The sequence below is a fragment of the Bos javanicus genome, chromosome 11, assembly GCF_032452875.1.
Source record: "Bos javanicus breed banteng chromosome 11, ARS-OSU_banteng_1.0, whole genome shotgun sequence".
NCBI lineage: Eukaryota > Metazoa > Chordata > Mammalia > Artiodactyla > Bovidae > Bos > Bos javanicus.
Genome location: NC_083878.1, coordinates 37,910,626 through 37,933,895, shown reverse-complemented (window position 1 = coordinate 37,933,895; position 23,270 = coordinate 37,910,626). Strand labels below are relative to the sequence as shown.

Genomic DNA, 23,270 nt, shown 5'->3' with positions numbered 1-23,270 from the left:
CTAAGACCTGGCATAGCCAAGTAAATAATTTTTTCTTCTTTAAAGGACAGGCTGACTCTCTTGTTAGAGGCTAATGAAGCTGGTGACTTGAAGTCAGTGGTCATTTACAATTTCAAAAATCCTAGGGCCCTTAAGAATTCTGCTTAATCTGTTCTCTGTACTTAATTTCCCTGTACTCTCTTGATGGAACAACAAAGCCTGGATGACAACATATCTGTTTACAGTATGGCTTATTGACTATTCTAAGCCCACTTGTGAGGTCTACTGCTCAAACAAAAATTTCTTTCAAAATATGACTGCTCATTGACAGTGTACCTGATCCCGAAGAGCTCTGTTAGAGACTTAGGATTGAGATTCATGTTGTTCCGTGCTTACTAACACAATATCCATTCTGTGGCCCATAGATTAAAGAGTAAGTTGACTTTGAAGTCTTACTCTTTATTTTGTAAGGTTGTAGCTGCCATCAAAAGTGATTCCTCTGATGGATCTGGGCAAAGTCAGTTGAAAACCTTCTGAAAAGAACTTAGCAGTCTAGATGCCATTAAGAACATTCGTGATTCATGGGAAGAGTTAAAAATAACGTTAACAGGGGTTTGGAAGAAGTTGATTCTACCCCTCATGGATGACTTAGAGGCTTCAGTGGAGGAAGTAATTGCAGATGTGGAGGAATTAGCAAGAGAACCAGAACTAGAAATGGAGCCTGAAGATATGATTGATTTGTTGCAATCTCATGATACAGCTATAAATGGATTAGGAGTTACTTCTTGTGCATGAGTAAAGAAAGTTTCTTGAGACAGAGTCTACTGTTAAAGATGTTGTGGAGATGGTTGAAATATCAACAGAGGACTTAGAATATTACATAAAGCTGATAAAACAGTGGCTGTGTTTAAGAGAAGTGACTCCAATTTTGAAAAAAAAAGTTTTTGTAGCCTTGCATGCTACAGAGAAATTGTTCATGAAAGAAAGAGTCAGCTGACAGAGCAGACTTTATTGTTTTATTTTAAGAAATTACATAGCCATCCCAGCCTTCAGCAACCACTACCCTGATCAGTCAGCAGCCAGCAGCATCTAGGCAAGACACTCTCCCAACAAGATTAAAACTTGCTGAAGGCTAAGGTGATGGTTAACTTTTTTTTAGCAGTGAATTTTTAATGAAGGTATGTACATTGTTTTTTTAGACATAATGGTATGGCACACTTAATAGACTACAGTGTGGGATAAACATAGATTTTAGAATATTCATTTGACTCATTTAATTGCGATACTTACTTTATTGCAGTGGTCTGGATCCAAACTTGTAGTATCTCTGAGATACTCTTATTTTCCTGTTGTGGGACAGTTAGACCAAGTAATTTATTTGTGCATATCTTTCTACCTACACAAACACATACACACAGTATCAGTTCAGTTCAGTCGCTCAGTCGTGTCTGATTCTTTGCAACCCCATGAATTGCAGCACACCAGGCCTCCCTGTCCATCACCATCTCCCGGAGTTCACTCAGACTCACGTCCATCAAGTTAGTGATGCCATCCAGCCATCTCATCCTCTGTCGTCCCCTTCTCCTCCTGCCCCCAATCCCTCCCAGCATCAGAGTCTTTTCCAATGAGTCAGCTCTTCGCATGAGGTGGCCAAAGTACTGGAGTCGTATTATAAAGACGTACATGATATTTTTATCTTGAATACCCTCCATCATGTATACCCTTCAAAATGTGCTTTCACTTTTGTTTCCAGTTCTTGGTCGCTGAAAAATATGCTGTAATAAATATTCTTCTACATGTGTCAGCCATGTCTAGTTTTTCCTTTGGATTCTCGGTTTCTAGATTTGGTTATGAAAATCTGCCTAGTTTTTAGACCAATAGCTTTGAATAGGAAGGTATTCATCACAGTAACCTTCAGCACTTGTTAAGATATGGATTGCTCAGCCTCATGCCCAGAGTTTCTAATGTGGTAGGGCTATGGTGGATAAGAATTCTCATTTCCAAGAAGTTCCTAGGTGAGACTCATCCTGCTATTGTGGAACCATGCCATGAGAACCACTGCCTTAGATAATGCAGATAGACATTTTGATTTCCTTGAAATATTTTTTGTCTTTTAAAACATTCTTTGCATCATCTTTAATTCATTAACCAAATAAGCATTTCACAATGAATATAGTGTTAAAATAGAAGTGGCCATTTAGAACTTGGAGTGGTTTTATTTTTGCCACCACTATAAATCTGGAATTTTGATTTTGAAATTAACTTTAAAGTCTAATTAGTAAATTAGTGATTCCAGCAGTTTTTGATTAATTCTTTGTATATCTTTTGTAAACTGAATGTTTCATTTGAATTCCATTAATACAGGAAATGAGTTTAATTAAATAAATACTGTCCATATATTTCAGTATGTAATGTGAGAACCAGATTAGTTATTAATAGCTTACAGGTTCCTGATTGTGTAAACTTAATGTGAATTATTGAATAAGATTTGTGACTTTATGCTTTTGAGATATTGATATTACTTCTTAGAGTTTCTTACTGTTGTTACAAGGATTTAGGTAATATTTAAACGTGAAGTGGAATGTTTTATATGCCTTAATCTTTCTTTCTTTTTTTTTTTTTTTGGTTACCTGGTTTGAATATGTTATATAATAATGGGGAAATCACTAGTATGGCATATTTTGAAGTTGAATTTGCTTTTTCATACTTGTTAACCTCATACTTTGCTAGAGTTTTGCTCAAATCTTTTTTTCTCTAGTAGTCTCCTTTTTTTCTCTTTTTAACCCAAGTTCCTTCTCGTCTCATTTTCTCATCTTTTCCTTCTTGTGCACTAAATTCCTTGACTAATTAAATTTGCGTTTTACAAATCCAAGGGAGTTTTTTCAGTATGTTTTGTGTATTCTTCATGTGGCATGTGTGTATGTATGCAGTTGTATTTGTGTTTGTGTTTAGAAGTGGAAATTTGCCTTCAGAGATGCAGAGGACAAGAAAGATAATCATGTCTGTATATTTTAGATAGCTGCTAAAATTATCTTGAAATACTACTTGAATTTTTCTATGAAATTCTTAAATTTCACTATTTGAGTATTAAAATTGTTTTCTACCCTTTATTCAGTGATTAGCTTTTGTTTTTACATGCTTCCACTATTTTGAAATACTAATGATATATTTTTTTGTGGTTTCATTTTCACCAGGTTGAAATCCTTGAAAATGAGATTATTCAAGAAAAGCAAAGTCTTCAGAATTGTCAGAATTTAAGCAAGGATCTAATGAAGGAAAAAGCTCAGCTTGAAAAAACGATTGAAACACTTCGAGAAAATTCAGAGAGACAGGTTCATAAATTTTTTTATTAAGCAACATATCTTAAAACTTATTAACAAAAGTTATTTTAAGGTTTGTGCAAGTAAAATCTTCATAATAACATTAAATGAAATATTTTAGAAATTTTTAGATTTTAAAGTGACTATAGTTTTACCTCATTTTCTATCCCATGCATTGTTGAAAAGTTGAAGAGAAAACTTAGAATTTTTTAAATTGTCAGTGTGCTTAATAATTATCTGATATAAAATTTCATGGTACCTGTGCATGAATTGGTTTTCAAGTGTCAGTGGAATGAGACTGCAGATATTAAAGGCCCCAAATGAAATTGGGATGAAGTGCAGCTCTACTCTGATCCCACTGAAGTGGTGGCAGCAACTGTTCTGTATATTTTCATACTTGCTCTCAAGTTTTATTGGTCATTCACATGTTATGCTTGAAGAAACTGAGAATCAAATAGATTAAATAACTGGCTGTTTTAAAATTTCTAATTTTTAGAAGTAAAATTATTTACTTCTAAATATTATCGAGCTATAGCCCTCAAAGTGAAAGTGTTAGTTGCTCAGTCATGTCCAACTCTTTGTGACCCTGTAGACTGTAGCCTGCCAGGTTCCTCTGTCCATGGGATTTTCCAGGCAAGAATACTGGAGTGGGCTGCCATCTACTTCTCCAGGGGATCTTCCCGACCCAGGGATTGAACCATGTCTCCTGCATTGCAGGGGAGACTCTCTACCATCTGAACCCCAGGGTTAGTCCTTAGGTCACCTGTAAAAATACGCATTTCCATAGAGCTATGGAACAAAAATTCTAGAGCTAAGCATGAATCTCTATTTTTACAAGTTTCTCGGAATTGATTGTTTAACACACTGAATTTTAAGAACCTTTACCATTATAATAGACCATACTATAAATTGGATGTTTTAGTTTTTAAATGTACCAGGGATATTGTTATTTTGATGTTTCCAAATTAGAATTCTTTTAGGAAATGAATACACACAAATACACACACACACATATATATACACACACATCTACACATAGAATAGAGCAAATACTGTATTTACTGAGGTCTTCCTGTATATATGCATTGTGAAATTTTTTGAATGAATGTAAAAACATGTATCTTCAAGGAGATATGTGTATACATTTCATCTAGACTCATATTTGAATTTGAAACATATCACCACTATATAATCTGAAGATCATTTTGGTTAATATTCATCTCTGTTAACCATTTCTATACATTTCGGACTCCCTAAAGATATGAAATTTAAAGACCTGGCAGTACATGTACGTGGTCATCTCTCAGTAAATATTTGTCAGAATTGAAATTAAAATAGACAATTTTAGCACCTTTTTATGATCTGATTTCCCTGCTAGTTTTTGGAGGAGGAAAACTATGTAATTTTAACATATTTAGTTCATGTTCCATTAAGTTTTAAATTTTCTTTTTTTTTTTTTTTTTACTAAATTAGATTAAAATATTAGAACAGGAAAATGAACATCTGAATCAAACTGTGTCCTCCTTAAGGCAGCGCTCCCAGATAAGTGCTGAAGCAAGGGTGAAAGACATTGAAAAAGAAAACAAAATTCTCCATGAATCTATCAAAGAAACAAGTAGCAAGCTAAGCAAGACTGAATTTGAAAAAAGGCAAATCAGAAAAGAATTGGAACATTATAAAGAAAAAGGAGAAAGAGCAGAAGAACTTGAAAATGAGTTGCATCATCTTGAAAAAGAAAATGAACTGTTACAGAAAAAGATAACCAATTTAAAAATTACTTGTGAAAAAATTGAGGCCTTAGAACAAGAAAATTCAGAGCTAGAAAGAGAAAATAGGAAGTTTAAAAAAACACTGGATAGCTTTAAAAACCTCACTTTTCAGTTAGAATCCCTGGAAAAAGAGAATTCCCAGCTTGATGAGGAAAACTTAGAACTTCGAAGGAGTGTGGAATCTTTGAAGTGTGCAAGCATGAAGATGGCTCAGCTACAACTAGAGAATAAAGAACTGGAAAGTGAAAAAGAACAACTTAAGAAAGGTTTAGAGCTCATGAAAGCATCTTTCAAGAAAACAGAACGCTTAGAAGTTAGTTATCAGGGTTTAGATACAGAAAATCAAAGGCTACAGAAAGCTCTTGAAAACAGCAATAAAAAAATCCAACAATTGGAAAGTGAGCTACAGGACTTAGAGATGGAAAATCAAACATTGCAGAAAAACCTAGAAGAGTTAAAAATATCTAGCAAAAGACTAGAACAGCTGGAAAAAGAAAATAAATCTTTAGAGCAAGAGACTTCTCAACTGGAAAAGGATAAAAAACAACTGGAGAAGGAAAATAAGAGACTCCGGCAACAAGCAGAAATAAAAGATACCACATTAGAAGAAAATAATGTGAAAATTGGAAATTTGGAAAAAGAAAACAAAACCCTTTTCAAAGAGATTGGTATTTATAAAGAATCCTGCATTCGTCTGAAAGAATTAGAGAAAGAAAATAAAGAGCTTGTGAAAAGAGCAACTATTGATATAAAAACTTTGGTTACATTACGAGAGGTAAGTATAGTTAATTAAATTTCACACAAATTTTTAAATTTTTTAAATTTAGAACTTCTTTAAGCTTTATTATGGTAATTTGTATAATCTATTTATGGTTCAAAGTAGAAATTTAGAATTAAAAAGCTTCTAAGTTTCCCACTTCTGTTAAACTAAGAAGTGAATGCAAATTGTATTTTTTAAGAAATTATAGTAATAAGTTATCCATGTAATATCTGACTTATTTCTTATAATTTTACATGTTTGTTTCAAAGTAATATTAAAATATATGATCAAAACTTACTGAATGTGATAATTGCTGGTTATTGAATATTAGCTATGTGCCAAATACTGGATAATTTTTACAACCAATCCTTTATTTCTGTTATCTCCATTAGATTAGAAAACTGAGGTTCAGAGACATTAAGTAACTTATTTAAGAACAAAATGGTAGATTTGGATTTCTGGATTCAAATCTAGATCTTTCAGATTTCAAAGTCCCTTGGATTTTGACTGGGAGAATATAAGCAAGAGAATGCAAATCAGGTCAGCACTGAACAATTGGTAGTTGGTTGGATCTGTGTATCATGAAGAATTCTAAAATTTATAGGAGTAGATTGGCAATAAATGGTTGGTGTAGCTCAGAAGAGAGCAAATAGTGTTTATTTGCTATCCCTATGCTCTACTATATATGATAACCTTTTAAGTTCAATTTAAAAAAACTTAGCATTCTGGCAGATGCTTGCACTGGGAAATCTGCCTTTCTGCTAAAGAGACATTGAAAAGGGATCATTATTATCCTTTTTCTTTTTCCTTTCTGTTCTACAATCCTACACACATGAACAATAGGTTCCTGGTCCCTGCATCTCTAAGAATTCCCCCTAGTTATTCAGATCAATGTCTTAGGCCTTTTCCACTGGGAGAGGTGTGCTTGGGATGGGAGAAGGGTGTTGTATCCAACGTATATTCATGAAAGAAATATGCACTAAAGTTCTAGTTTAGTATGAAAAGTTAATGCATATGTGTTGTTTCCCCCACACTTTTCAAACCTAAGATGTGTAATCACAAGTACGAGTTTCTCCTTTTAGTTTTTAACATTAAAAAGTTAAAAAGTATTAGCAAAATAGAAGAAGGAAAACATTACTGGGTTATAATTTTTTTGCTTGACTATTTTTTATTGATAAAAAGTTCAGCAACAGCCTTTCTGTCTTTCCTGGTTTAAATTTTGTGTATTCCTGGATGAAATCTTGGCTGAATTTCTTGGATGTTTATGTTCACAACACTTACGTGAGTTTTGCATTACTTTTAAAATAAGGATTTGGTGAGTGAAAAATTGAAGACTCAACAAATGAACAATGATCTTGAAAAATTAACTCATGAGCTTGAGAAGATAGGGTTAAATAAAGAGCGACTCTTACATGATGAGCAAAGTACTGATGACCGGTGAGTATTAAGTCTATCTGAAGAACTGTGGAAGTCATTTATTTTGCTCAAGCATTAATTTTGAGACTGTGGAGCAATTAAGGCAGAAAAATAATGTAGAAAACTAGGGCTTAACAAACAATAAAAAATTAACTTATATACACTTTAATTTGAAAATATTCAGTACAGGCTTGAAGAGAATTTCTGTTCTCCCATGGTAAATACAGTCTATCAGTTAATTAGATTTTCAAGTAGTCTACTGTTTAGCGTCCAGTTGGCCACATGATTCCAGCTGGAATAGAAGTGTGTATTGTTAAGAATATTGTTATACACTAGATTTTATTTCATTAGAATTTTTGTAATTATATAATTTGTATTTTGTTGCCTATCCATCATTACTGTTCTAGTAAGTATTTATATTTTATAATAAATAAATGTATGTGGGAAAAAATTAATGCAGATTGTATTTATTGGCAAGAATTTATTCTTACCATTGTGGAATATATAGTCTAATTGTGGACTTGAATGTATAAATGTAGCAAAGTGAATTTAGTGGTAGAGTTGAAAACAGTGCCCTTTGATCACTTTTGTCTTTCCCTTTGTAACAGTTTGTTGTCCTGTGCCTTCTCTCTCAATATAGTTTCCTAGAGTTAGGTTCTTAGGCCTCTTATCCATTCCATGAGCATTCTATCCATCATCTCAGCTTACATGCATATTATTCCCTGCTTACTGAACATCTCTACCTGGACAGTCAGAACTCAGGCATCACAAATTTAATACATCCAGAGTCATACACATTACATGCTTTAAAATTGTTTGTTGACTCAAGCCAATATCAAAGTGAGATTTTTTTTCTCTGTTGTCAATGAACTTAAAATCTAATTGAGCAGAAAATATATGCGCACAAATTAATTACAATAAGAGGCAGAATATGATAGAATTTCTCATATATGTACTTCAGGTTTTTATTTGGTTTAGTCATTGAGGTTCTCAGGTGTAAGAAATAGATTAATCTGTAATTCCTAGTTTGTGGTTCCCTCTCGGAGTATGTTCATGGACATCCTTTTTATAAAGAAAAAAATCTTAATATAAATATTCATGAACCCATCAGAAAGATAACTAAAATATTAACACTCAAACCTATCTGCCCCTTTCTGTTCTATTACCAGTATCTTGACTCTTTACTATGTTGTCCCCCCTCTTTATTTTTAATATTCTGCAAGTTCTCCATGCCCTAAAGGTAGTCTTCAGAGTGCTTTAAGTCTTAACTATTCATATGTACTTGTGTAAATATATTATATATTAATATCATAGACAAATGCTTAATAATGTGCTTAATCCATCCACTTACTCTTCCTGTAGATTCTATTCTTATGAAACTAAAAGAAATATTTTGAGACTAAGATCCTCCAGATGCCTTTTTGTAGCATTAATTTTTGCTTTTGACAACCTAGACTGTAATCTGGAGCTGTATACTCAGGGCTTTTTTGTTTTTTTCTCATTACCAGGAATAGTTAAAAAGGGAGAGTAGGCAGGAAGAACAAAATAATTTAATTTGCTTCTTTTTTTTTAAAAGATTATTTTATAAGGCTTATTTATGTATCAGTATCTAATCATAAATTATCTTTAAAAATAATTTTCTGACCTCCAGTAATGAACTCTTTTTATACTTGGATAATAGATACAAACTTCTGGAATCAAAATTAGAATCCACTCTAAAGAAGTCTCTTGAAATAAAAGAAGAAAAAATTGCTGCTTTAGAAGCTCGACTAGAAGAGTCCACAAATTACAACCAGCAGTTGCGCCAAGAACTAAAAACAGTAAGTGATTTTCTTGGAAAGAATTTTGATTGTCAACTTTTTCTCTTTTTTGCACTGCTCAGCTTGTGGGATCTTAGTTCACTGACCAGGGATTAAACCTGGGACCCAGCAGTGAAAGCACCGAGTCCTAACCACTGGACCACCAGGGAATTCCCTGTCAGATATTTGGACAGAAAAGTATAAAGTAGAAAATGAAACATAAAATTTTATTACTGTTTTGTCCATTTCTTTTTCTTAAATTTCTAAAATTTTCTGTATTATGTAGTTTATAACAAACTATTTTGTCTATATGCTATAATTTATTCAATCTTATATTATGTATGAATGTCCCTCAATATGTATGACGACACATATTGGAATTGTGAGAGTGGAATGGGGAAGAGGCAGACTTACTTCATTGGGAAAAGCTCTCAATATGATTTTGACACTTCACTGTCACTCTTTTCCTATTGAGATTCCAGGTAAAAGTTTGATTAAAAAAAAAGTATGGGTGTGAGGATAGCAAGTAGAGGCAAGCAGTATGTGTGGTATAAGAGAGCCCTTGATCTAAAAAATTTGAGGTCTTTTCTAAATTTTTTAATTGTGTTATTTGGAATTATTCAGTGAAATATGTGAGGTAGGGGCTACTGTCTGTTTTCCCTATGTGAATGAATTGAAATTGAAGGGACTTGCCCATTCTATAGGGTTAGTATTTGGCAGATTGGTAGAATCATGTTCTGCCTTTTACTCCCTTTTATTAGCTCTGTAGTCATACCTGGAGTGGTTTTACAGTCAACCAAACATTCAGGCTGACAAGCTTATTATAGGCCACATTTAGAACCATTCAGTTCAGAGCACTATAGGAAGTATAAGCTAATAGTAGGGCACAATCTGGTGTCCCTCTTCACATATTTGTCTGAGAGTCATCTTCTCACTAGATGATAGTTCAGACGCAAGAAGACAAGATTCACATTGGGTAAGTGTGAAAGCTGCTCTGGCTTTGGGACGTCATGCTTAATACCAGTCATCATCCCTTGCAGCATCTCCAAATGCATGGATTTAAGATCTTCACAGTCTTAAGATTTAAGAGTTCCTACACTCAGAGAAGTCCAAAGATGTAGCTTCTTATTAGGTATTTATAGTTCTTGTACAAATACAATTTACCCATCAGAAGTCATTTTTCTTGACTGGTAGCATGGAACATTGTAGTTTTATCAGGTTTCCAGAGAAAGTTACTCAAAGGTTAATTTCTCATACAGGAGAGGAAAAGGATTGGTTCCTCATTTGCACATCATTGCTGGTGTTTGTCTCAGACATTAACACAGAACATTTTTTTTACAGAAGGAATTTTAGAACTTTGTTTAGTCAGCATAAGTGTTGTCTAAAAAAAATATAAAGTAAAACTTGTTACCACATTTCATTAATCATCTTTCTTTTTCTGAATTTTTGCCCATTATGCAGTATCACTATATTGCAAATAAAGTCAATTTCATGAAGCTACTAAGCCAGAAAATAAATGGGTTTGAGTATGGATTGGTATATGATGTGTTTCAAGTCTAAAAGACTGTCTTCCACTTTCAGCCATTTGGAAGTGGAAGATTTCCAAATTATTATTATTGGACTAGTTTTCTGCCATAAACATGCATTCAACTGAAATTGCACTGTTCTAGTTTTTAATATATGATTGATTAATTATACTGTTCTAGTTGTTTCATAGTTAACATAGACTATGAAAGCTAAATATGAGTAATAAGTATAAAGTAAACATTAAAATAGTATGACAAAGAAGTATAACTAAAATGCCAGCAAAGGAGATTACATAGAATCGAAAAATCCAACTAAAAGCAGAAAAAGAAAAAAGAGAGAACAAACTACAGGTTGGACAAATGGAAAATAAATAGCAAGATAGCAGTTTTAAACCAAACCATGTCAGTCATCACATTAAATGTAAATGGTCTGTACATCCCAATTAAAAGGCATTTAATTTATTTAAATTAATAAATTAGATAAGAAGGCAACACCCACCTGTACACTGCCTCTGAAAAACCCTGATGGAAAATGTCATTTTCAATATGAACATAAATTAAAGATTCTGATTAATGATATATAAGGTAAAGGACCATTTTTGAAACTTAACAGAACAGTGGACTGAAAATGAGAAGTTCTGAATTTTATTCTCACATCCCCTTCTTTATAATGACATATGTCTGTAACTCTTACAAGCCTTGAAAAAAGAGCCTGTGAGAAATTAATGTAAAATAGACTGGAAATTATGTTATCCATCTATATTTTAGGGTGTCAGAAGTATTTTTTTTTAAAGTGGAAAATCAGGATCTCAGAACATATGTTCAATCATTTGCCAAGATTTAAGTGACACTCTATCTGGGCATCTTATTTTCTGTAATCTCAAATTATTGTCTAACTCAGTAGTAGTAGCAAAGTTTGAGCCATAAAGCTTTCTTGAGGTTGCATTAGACATTGAATTATTTTAAACATCTATATACTTGTCTTAATAGAAAGTTTGGGTTTAAGTTAGAAATTTATGATAATCATTTCCTAGGAAAAACTAGTAATTCAGTATAACAATAATTTAAATTGAAGAGAGCAATTTAGTTAATCATTAATTTTGGATGATGACCAATTTGTTAGTTTTGAGTTTGCTCTGTTAAAGTAGGATTTGGTTATAATCATACCAGAGAACCCTGAATAAGATATATCCTTGGATTATTCACTCTTTATAAAATGAATAATAGTAATTTTATGTGGGTCAATATCTGTATAAAGAAGTCATTTATTTATTAACAGGTCATTCTGGGCAACATAATCCTTTTAAAAAGACCATACATAGATAGATACTTCCTCAGCTTCAGTTATTCTTTTTAAGGGAAATTAATATATGTGTCAAGTTTTTGTTCTTGACATGGGGATCTCTGAAATCTCTAAACCAATTATAAACAGCTCTAAAAACAATTGTTAGTACTTAGCAACAAGACTATATTCATCTATTCTTCAGTGATATTTTCATCATAAGCAACAGGATCTGAAATTACAAAATAATAGCAACATGACACTTAAGCAGGGTATATTAATATTTCTAGAGGAAAACATTTGCACTTTACAATGCATAAATTGTGATAATGATAATAATGGTAATTGTATATATTATTATATTTTTAAATAAACTGTCTCTCACATTCACCAGACCGTTGTGGAGTTTAATTATGATAAATATAACCTTGGTGGTATGTTTTCTCCCTTTTTAAATAAATGAAAACAATGTTATAAATCAACTATACTTCAATTTTAAAAGATATTTTAAAATAAAATTTTAGGTGAAAAAGAATTATGAGGCTCTCAAACAGAGACAGGATGAGGAAAGAATGGTTCAGAGCTCTCCTCCAGCTGCTGGTGAAGACAAGTGGGAGCGAGAAAGTCAAGAAACAACTAGAGAGCTTCTGAAAGTTAAAGACAGATTAATTGAAGTTGAAAGAAATGTAAGTATTTTAGAAGGAATAAAGTTTTTTAGAAGTCAAGGATCACTGAATATATAACAGAGTTTATCTAATCTGGTTTTGTAGTTTTGTTCATTTTATACTTTCTTGATCAGTTTGTTTCATAGTATTAAGTATAGTATTAAGACAAGAACAGTTTAATATTCTTTTCTTCATCATCGTCATGTAAGCACATCAGCAAGCTTTGTCAACTCTGTCATGTAAATAGAATGCAAACTCATCTATTTCTCTCTGTCTTTGGTGCTAACACTCTAGTCTAAGTTACCCTTATCCCTCATCTGGACTTTTAAAAAAGAGTATCACCCTAACCGGCCTACCCCTTTCACTTCTCGCCCAAACTGACCCATTCTCAATGTAGTAACCTAGAGTTTTTTAAAATAATTTGTGAGGTTTTTTATTTATTTATTTTTGGCTGCACTGGGTCTTTGTTGCTGCTCACGGGCTTTCTCTAGTTGCAGAGTGGGAGCTGCTCTAGATGCGGCGTGTGGGCTTCTCACTGCGGTGGTGTCTCTTGTGGAGCATGGGCTCTAGGGCTTGCAGGCTTCAGTAGTTGCTGCACATGGGTTTAGTAGTTGCTGCACGTGGGCTTAGTAGCCTGTGGCATGTGGGAACTTCCCAAACCCGGGAGCAAACCAGTGTCCCCTGCATTGCAGCAAGGTGGATTCTTAACCACTGGACCACCAAGGAAACCCTAGAGTTATTTTTAAAACATAATCCAGGTCATGTCATTTTCCTGCTTAAAATCTTCAGTGGTTTCCCATTTTATTAATAATGAAATCCCTGGTGACTCAGAAGTAAAGAATAGGCCTGCAGTGCAGGAGACCCAGGTTCAATCCCTGGGTCGGGAAGATCCCCTGGGGAAGGGAATGACTACCAACTCCATGGACAGAGGAGCCTGGCGGGCTACATACAGTCCATGGGATCGCGAAGTCGGACACAAAGTTAGTTAAACTAACACTTTAACTTTCACTTCCATACTTTTTACTATATCCATAAGATCCTATTTGACATTGCCCTGCCTGTATCTCTAGCCTTATACCATATTAGTCTTCTACTTACCTTGTTTATTAATCTGAGGATAATATTGGTATCTGTTAATATGTGGAAAACAGAACAGTGACTGGTACTTAATAAGCAAATTAATTCTAGTCATATTGGCATTTTCTGTTTATTCCTCTTTCACGGCCTTTCTGTTTGCTTGCCCTAGCTGGAACACGTGACAGGCTTCTGTCAACATTCAGGTCTCACATAACATGTCATCTGTAGGGGGTTTTCCCTGACCCCTTCTCCACTGAAGCAGTTGTCCCCAACCTAAAACCATTTACTCTCACACCACTGCCTTGCTTAGTTTCTTCATGGAACTTTTTACCAGTTAATTTTTTGTATTCAGTGATTTACTATTTGACTATAAAAAAGCTCCCTGAATGCAGGTAGCTTGTCTTTCTTTTACATCACTGTGCCTTCTCTGTGTAAAACAATGCTTGGTAGATAGCAGATTTTTAATAAATATGTACCGAGTGAATTTATTAAATATTTACTGTAGAAAATAATTCAGCAACCATTTTCAAAGATGAGTGAGCCTAAAGAACTTAATGTGCTAACAAGTAAAAGAGTTGTGGTTCAGTTCAGTTCAATTCAGTTGCTCAGTCATGTCCGACTCTTCACAACCCCATGGACCACAGCACACTAGGCCTCCCTGTCCAACACCAGCTCCCAGAGTTTACTCAAACTCGTCTCCATGGAGTCGGTGATGCCATCCAACCATCTCATCCTCTGTCATCTCCTTCTCCTCCTGCCTTCAGTCTTTCCCAGCATCAGGGTCTTTTCAAATGAATCAGCTCTTCGCATCAGGTGGCCGAAGTATTGGAGTTTCAGCTTTAACATCAGTCCTTCCAATGAACATTCAGGACTGATCTCCTTTAGGATGGACAGGTTGGATCACCTTGCAGTCCAAGGGACTCTCAAGAGTCTTCTCCAACAACACAGTTCAAAAGCATCAATTCTTCGGTGCTCAGCTTTCTTTATAGTCCAACTCTCACATCCATACATGACTACTGGAAAAACCATAGCCTTGATGAGATGGACCTTAGTGGACAAAGTAATGTCTCTGCTTTTTAATATGCTGTCTAGGTTGGTCATAACTTTCCTTCCAAGGAGCAAGCATCTTTTAATTTCATGGCTGCAATCAACCATCTGCAGTGATTCTGCAGAAAGAAATAAAGTCAGCCACTGTTTCCAGTTTCCCCATCTATTTGCCACGAAGTGATGGACGGATGCCATGATTTTAGTTTTCTGAATGTTGAGCGTTAAGCTAACTTTGGTTTTATTGTTTTCTAATTTGTTTATTGAAAACTAAGCCGTGAAGACAAAAGTTAATCTCTTACACTACTAATTTCTACTTTTTCATCCAAAAATAATCACTGAAAACTGTTTTATATTTCCAGAAAATGTTTGTGAGGTATCTGTTTATAAGAGTTTTATTTCTTTTACAGATTTACATTTTTGAGACCTTATTTCCATTTTTCAATTATTTTATCTTAGATCTATTTTAGCACATACAGAGCTATATAATTTTATTTAATGACCACATACTATTCCATTGTGTATATATTACCATAATTGATTTAAATAAATTCCATATCAGTGGACATTCAAGTTATTTTTCAGATTTTGCTGCTGTGAAAATCCATGTTATAACATGTTTCTCCATCCTAATTCTCTTCTATTATGTCCAACTCTTTGTGACCCTATGGACCTTATCCAGCCGAATACTGGAATGGGTTGTTACTTCCTCCTCCAGGGGAATCCCTTGCTCATCCAGGGATTGAATCCCCATCTCTTAAGTCTCCTACATTGGCAGGCAGGTTCTTTACCACTAGTGCCACCTGGGAACCCCTAACATGTTCTGCATGCTAAGTTGCTTCAGCTGAGTCCGACTTTGCAGCCCTATGGACTACAGCCCTCCAGGCACCTCTGTCTGTCGGATTCTCCATGCAAGAATACTGGCTGCTGCTGCTGCTAAGTCACTTCAGTCGTGTCCAACTCTGTGCAACCCCGTAGACGGCAGCCCACCAGGCTCCCCTGTCCCTGGGATTCTCCAGGCAAGAACACTGGAGTGGGTTGCCATTTCCTTCTCCAGTGCATGAAAGTGAAAAGTGAAAGTGAAGTCACTCAGTTGTGTCTGACCCTCCGCGACCCCACAGACTGCAGCCTATCAGGCTGCTCCGTCCATGGGACTTTCCAGGCAAGAGTACTGGAGTGGGTTGCCATTGCCTTCTCCAAACTGCTGGGGGTTGCCATTCCCTCCTTCAGAGGATCTTCCGGACCAAGGGATCAAACCCGAGTCTCTTAATATATCTCTTGCATTGGCAGGTGGATTCTTTACCACTACCACCACCTTGAAAGCCCTAACTTTCTTGGACCCACAGCATGTGAGGTCTTAGTTCCCCAACCAGGGATCGAGCCTGCACCCCCTACATTGGGCTGGCAGAGTCTTAACAGTGGGCCGCCAGGGAACGTCCTAGGGTAGTAAATTGCTGACAGTAGAACTGATAGGCCAAAGAGCATATCTAGAGAGAGATTTCTGTGTGTGTATTTAATTTTAATTGATAAACTGTTGTAAAAGCTTTTCAAAAAAGTGAATTTTCAGTTCCACTAATAGAATATCTGTTATTCCAGATTGACATTGGGTATTCCCAACCTTGTAATTTCTATTTAAGTGATAGAAAATATTTTAATTTGTGTGTTTTAAATTATTAGTGAGCTATTTTATATCCTTTTTTGTATTTATCAGCTACATATAAAAATTCATGTTTCATTATTCAGTCATATATATTTATCTATCAATCACCTGGATTAAAAATTAATTTCAGAAAACTTGGTGTGTTATATTCTATAAGATGAATCTCTTTTCCCACTTACTTCATCTGTAAATTTCCACTGGGGAGAAATTACCTGGTTGACATATTGTACTCATTTAGATAATGGGTTTATAAAGATGGCTACCCTATATTAGACTGGTAATTTTTGCTGATTTGCTAGTACATATGTTTGTTAACGTCATCATTTTCCATTGTAAACCTTCTCTTGTTCTTAGATACCCTATCTACTCTCAGTTATCTCTTCCATTCATTATAGACTATAGGAGTTTTTCATATTAAGGATACCCAGACTCATTAGAGCTTGTACATTTTGGTTTCTGAAGAGCTGAACTATAACAGTATAAGTGAATATACTTATATATCTCACATATATAAGTGGAAAATGGTGCACTTTTTTGTTATATCAGAATGGTATATAAGAAAGTGCTACACTCAATATGCCAGCAAATTTGGAAAACTCAGCAGTGGCCACAGGACTGGAAAAGGTCAGTTTTCATTCCAATCCCAAAGAAAGGCAATGCCAAAGAATGCTCAAACTACCACACAGTTGCACTCATCTCACACGGTAGAAAAGTAATGCTCAAAATTCTCCAAGACAGGCTTCAGCAGTACGTGAACTGTGAACTTCCAGATGTTCAAGCTGGTTTTAGAAAAGGCAGAGGAACCAGAGATCAAATTCCCAACATCCACTGGATCATCGAAAAGCAAGAGCGTTCTACAAAAACATCTATTTCTGCTTTATTGACTATGCCAAAGCCTTTGACTGTGTGGATCACAAAAAACTGTGGAAAATTCTGAAGGAGATGGGAATACCAGACCACCTGACCTGCCTCTTGAGAAACCTGTATGCAGATCAGGAAGCAACAGTTAGAACTGGACATGGAACAACACACTGGTTCCAAACAGGAAAAGGAGTACGTCAAGGCTGTATATTGTCACCCTGCTTATTTAACGTATATGCAGAGTACATCATGAGAAACGCTGGGCTGCAAGAAACACAAGCTGGAATCAAGATTGCTGGGAGAAATATCGATAACCTCAGATATGCAGATGACACCACCCTTATGGCAGAAAGTGAAGAGGAATGAAAAAGCCTCTTGATGAAAGTAAAAGAGGAGAGTGAAAAAGTTGGCTTAAAGCTCAACATTCAGAAAACGAAGATCATGGCATCTGGTCCCATCACTTCATGGGAAATAGATGGGGAAACAGTCAGAACAGTATCAGACTTTATTTTTGGGGGCTCTAAAATCACTGCAGATGGTGACTGGAGCCATGAAATTAAAAGACACTTACTCCTTGGAAGGAAAGTTATGACCAACCTAGATCGCATATTCAAAAGCAGAGATATTACTTTGCCAACAAAGGTCTGTCTAGTCAAGGCTATGGTTTTTCCAATGGTCATGTATGGATGTGAGAGTTGGACTGTGAAGAAGGCTGAGCACCGAAGAATTGATGCTTTTTAACTGTGGTGTTGGAGAAGACTCTTGAGAGTCCCTTGGACTGCAAGGAGATCCAACCAGTCCATTCTGAAGGAGATCAGCCCTGGGTTTTGTTTGGAAGGACTGATGCTGAAGCTAAAACTCCAATACTTGGGCCACCTCATGTGAAGAGTTGACTCATTGGAAAAGACTGATGCTGGGAGGGATTGGCGGCAGGAGAAAAAGGGGACGACAGAGGGTGAGATGGCTGGATGGCATCACTGACTCGATGGACATGAGTTTGAGTGAATTCCGGGAGTTGATAATGGACAGGGAGGCCTGGCGTGCTGTGATTCATGGGGTCTCAAAGAGTCGGACACGACTGAGCAGCTTAACTGACTGACTGAACTGATCCCATATTATTTTTCTAGTGTAAACTTTTTTTACCCTTTGTGATCAGATGAACAAAAGAGAAGTACAATGTCAACATTTATTTTAAAGCATTTTTCTTTCTCACCTTTGATTTTATAGTATAATATCAATTAATTCATGATTGAACTTTTATACTGTGACATGTAGTATATATAACTTGAAAGCCTATAAAGTGAATGTTGTCATTGTCCAATAATATAAAATAATGATAAAGATATCTGTTGTGATTCAGTTGTAATCTTTTTTGCATGTTGCAATATATATAAATTCTGGCCTTGTATATTAAAGTTTTATTTTGATTTTCTAGAGGATTCTTTGTTTATATTTTTTGATGCTAATTTTTAAATGAGTTTTTATTTAGAAATAATCCTGAGAATATAATATTTAAAACAAACATCACATTTTAAATATAATGGTTTGCATGGCAGTTCAGCCATTTAATTATAGAATTGAAATATGATCCTATATATTAGGAAAATTGAAAATAGTATGTTTTATTTGGATTCATTCCAGAAGTCATATAGCTAAAACAGTTGTAGTAAGTGTGTTCTACCATGAAAAAAAAAACACTGGAGAAAAGTATGTAACATCTGTTAGGTCTATTATGTACTAAATTTTTTAAACAGATGGTTAAGATTGTTCCTGCCTCTCTTCTAAATAATTGTGTTTGTAAAACACTTAATTTTGCTGCTACCCCAGGGACCGATACATATTTGTGTATGTGTACATGGGTATTTGCCTCTGGGGAGTTAGCAGAAGGTTCACTGTCTCTTGGCTAGACACAGCCCTGTTTGCTCCGGGCACTTTTGAGTAGCATAAAAATCACAGAACTGACAATCCCATTCTAGTTTGTTTTGTTAATAAATATACTTATAATGGAATATGTTGTTCTTTGGACATTATAAAACAGGCAGAACACAGAGACAATAGTATTAAGGTTTTAGTATTGCTTTCTTTCCTAGATTAAGTATCTTTTTACAATTTGGGTTACAGGGGAAATGTCTTGTCTTTTTCTCTTTTAAGGTTGTTGAGATTTTTTGGATTAGCATGGTAATGAACACTTGTATAACATTCTAGTATCTGTTAAACAGAAATATGTTTGATGCTTTTATTTTTAATATGTTTTTTCTTTATTCAGAATGCTACACTGCAAGCAGAGAAGCAAGCATTGAAAACTCAACTGAAACAACTTGAAACACAGAACAATAATTTGCAGGCTCAGATTCTTGCACTTCAGAGGCAGACAGTATCATTACAGGAGCAGAATACCACTCTTCAAACACAGAACGCCAAGCTTCAGGTTGTAATGTAACATTGTGGGGATATGCAACAAAACTCTTGAATTATGGTTTAAAATAAGGATGAATAGACATAAGCTAACATTTTTTCTTAGTGAGTGAATTTAACAATTAGTTGAAGATAAAGTATTTTTATATAGTACTATGCCAAATTTTTGGGTATCAGCATTTTGAAAATGTCAGAGTGTCTAAAGTAATAAATTTACTCATTAAATAAAAATAATTTTATTTACATTGACTTTATGGCCTTTCACCCATTTCAACAAGTTAATTATAATTAATCAGGTAGAAACCCTTGTTTAAAGTATCATTGTAACATATCAGTTAGGTTATTGGAAAATAACAGCATGAGAATTTTGTCTTTAGACTTACCCTTAATTCAAAGGATCCATCTTGCAATTAATACTACTAGTGTCTTTTCAGGGAGAAGGCAATGGCACCCCACTCCAGCACTCTTGCCTGGAAAATCCCATGGAGGAGGAGCCTGGTAGGCTGCAGTCCATGGGGTCGCTAATAGTCGGACACGACTGAGTGACTTCACTTTCACTTTTCACTTTCATGCATTGGAGAAGGAAATGGCAACCCACTCCAGTGTTCTTGCCTGGAGAATCCCAGGGACTAGGGAGCCTGCTGGGCTGCCGTTTATGGGGTCGCACAGAGTCGGACACGACTGAAGTGACTTAGCAGCAGTAGCAGCAGCAGTGTCTTTTCAAATAGAGCAGTCAGGTAGGGGAAAGTACAACTCTCTGAAACCTCTTAAAAAGTGGAGTTGTTCCCCCTCTGAATCCAAAAGTTCTTTCTATAACTCTTTTCCAAATGAAAAAGAATATACTGATTTGATTTAGTTGTTCAGTTGCTAAGTTGTGTGTGACTCTTTTGTGACCCCCATGGACTGTAGCCTACCAGGTGCCTCTGTCCATGGGATTTATCAGTCAAGAATACTGCAGTGGGTTGCCATTTCCTTTTCCAAGGGATCTTCTGAACCCAGGGATTGAACCCATGTCTCCTGCATTTCTTACATTGACAGGTGGATACTTTACCACTGAGCCTCCTGGAAAGCCCTGGTTTAATTTAGACTTGAGAAAATTACCAGTTGAGTTTCACAAGTAGTTTTTCAGCTCTATCAACTGTCAGTCAACTTCTAGAAAATGATAAACTGGCATTTAAAATTTTTTACTCTTATGGGATTTTTGCTAATCACCTTCATTTAAAATAATCAATTCAAAAAATATTTAACACCTACCAAAAATCAAAATTAAATGGTAGTCTACCTTTTTGGGATCTAAAATCCAAATTTTCTTAGTATAATATGAATATATCTGCTGTGATTTATTTAGTGCTTCCTAAAGTTAACATTCTTTTATTGTAAAAGAATTATAAATAAACTATTTTTCTGATGTCTGATACAGTATACATTCTTGTAGGTTGAAAATTCCACCCTTAATTCCCAAAGTACCTCACTTATGAACCAGAATGCACAACTCCTAATCCAGCAGTCTTCCTTAGAAAATGAAAATGAATCTGTAATCAAAGAGCGAGAAGATCTGAAATCTCTCTATGATTCTCTGGTCAAAGATCATGAAAAGCTGGAACTCCTACATGAACGGCAGGCTTCAGAATATGAGACTCTGATTGCTAAACATGGAACTCTAAAGTCTGCCCACAAAAATCTTGAGGTGGAACATAAAGACCTTGAAGATCGGTAATTTATCATCTTTTCTTGTATTGTTACCTTAAAACCAATTTAAGAAAACAATTTGAATTGAATAATGTAATAAATTTCATATGTTAAACAGATCTGAGATAATTTATATAGGAAATGTATATAAACTTACATGCTTTATGTGATATTTATTAAATTAACTCATTTCCATTATTTCTAAAATTTTTTTTTCTAAAGAAATATTATAAACCAAATGCATAACATTTTTTTTCCAGTTACAATCAGTTACTAAAACAGAAAGGACAGTTGGAAGATTTGGAAAAAACACTGAAAGTAGAACAAGAAAAAATGCTGCTTAAAAACAAAAACCATGAGACTGTAGCTGCAGAATTCAAGAAGCTTTGTGGTGAAAATGATAGGTAATAAATATGTATATATATATAATTTTGTATTCATTATATCCAACGGGTATGTTACCCCTTTGCAGTACTACCCATAACTTAGAATTTTTAAAAAAGACACCAGGGTAATACATAAATTACCCAACAGCATCATTTAGCTAGTTATAAGTGATTCAGACAAGAGTGTGGGTCTTGAACTTTCTCTGATTGTTTCTCTTTTGATTTATTCAAATACTTAAGTTTGTAAGGCACAGTATATAACAAAATTTCTGTATGTTGATTGCATTTGTATACTTTATTGAGACAGAATGTAGTCAAACCTGACTCTTTATATCTTTCTTTCTGCTAGTCTGGTATCATAATTCTTGTCTTTCAGAGTTGCTACAAGTGAGTGGCCTTGTCATTTTCTAGCTAACTCGTTTTGTAGTCTTATTTTTAACTGTCTTACATATTAATAAGCTCATATTACCATGGGGCAGTTATTTTTTAATTTGAAGCCTTGGCAAAATCAAAACTTGTCAACTGGTGATCAGCCTACTCCATAAGGGTACATTTTCAAAAAATTTTTAGAAGCCTTTGAAAAATTTGAACAATCTGAACATTTGTTTACTGTATTTACATTGCCCTAGTGAAAGTGCTAAAAGCACACAAAATTCAAATGGGTATCATTCAGTATTTATCCTATTATGAATTTAATGCAGTTTATTTTTAGAATTAAACATCTATTTCTTTTCTTTTATTAAAAAAAAAATCCCTAAACTTCTCGAGCCATTTTCATACTCAGTAGTTTTTAATTTAGTTGTTACAAATAGAAATTCTGTACTGATGGATTTGAACTTAATAATCTCAACACCAAGCTAGAATCAAGGAGCATGTATTTGTATATTATAAACAATGAAAGACCAAATTGTGACAAGTTATAGGATACAAGGACACAGTTGTTGTTATTATTACAGGTAGAACATTGGGGAATGCATTTACTGTGGAAATCCCATCTTGAACCTAACCTTTTTTCTTGTTGGAATTCAAAACAAACTGGGGCAGCTTGTGAACTTGAGTAGACCTTCCAGAATCTAATTGTATATGTAAATGATGAGTCTCCAGAGAAGGAACTCAACCTAACTGACAAGAAGAATTTGAGCTTGATGAATTTGATTGCAGTTCACCCAATATGCAGTCTTGGAGGGGAAGAATGGTCTTGAGTAGAGTATTTTCTGTGTCTCAGTACTTTGGTTTCTTACCCAGCTTTTGTGCACTCATGGCTGTGTCCTCAGGAAAGAAAATGCTTCAAGTAAAACCTGGAAGAACTCTTTCACAAATAAAAGATATTTGTGGAGACTTAATCTAAAGAACAATAGTTTATTCATTTCTCTAAATCACCTAAGTTTTAATCTTAGATAATGCCAAGACAAGAAAGCTTCTTACATATACTAGGTTATCTTGGCATCTTTGGAATTATGTTATCTGAATTGCATTTCTGTGTTAATGTTCTCAGCTTTGAGGGACAGTGTAAAAAAAACTCTCTTAAAGAGCTGATTTTAGTATCTGCCTTTGGGATGATATTGAGGACATTCTATATTCTTTTTATATCTCCCTCTCCTTAAAGCATTAAGTAGTTATCT

General features: G+C 34.7%; 1 protein-coding gene across 6 annotated transcripts in view; it reads left to right on the top strand.

Annotated features, from left to right (window-relative positions):
• CCDC88A (coiled-coil domain containing 88A) overlaps nucleotides 1–23,270 on the top strand; it is a 118,526-nt gene that overhangs the window by 70,182 nt on the left and 25,074 nt on the right. For all 6 annotated transcript variants that reach the window (XM_061432395.1, XM_061432394.1, XM_061432393.1 and 3 more), the window contains exons 14-21: nucleotides 3,174–3,311; nucleotides 4,773–5,843; nucleotides 7,138–7,265; nucleotides 8,926–9,064; nucleotides 12,376–12,537; nucleotides 19,425–19,586; nucleotides 21,009–21,286; nucleotides 21,523–21,666. In XM_061432395.1, coding sequence (XP_061288379.1) covers nucleotides 3,174–3,311; nucleotides 4,773–5,843; nucleotides 7,138–7,265; nucleotides 8,926–9,064; nucleotides 12,376–12,537; nucleotides 19,425–19,586; nucleotides 21,009–21,286; nucleotides 21,523–21,666 — 2,222 coding nt within the window. The remainder of the gene's footprint in view (nucleotides 1–3,173; nucleotides 3,312–4,772; nucleotides 5,844–7,137; nucleotides 7,266–8,925; nucleotides 9,065–12,375; nucleotides 12,538–19,424; nucleotides 19,587–21,008; nucleotides 21,287–21,522; nucleotides 21,667–23,270) is intronic.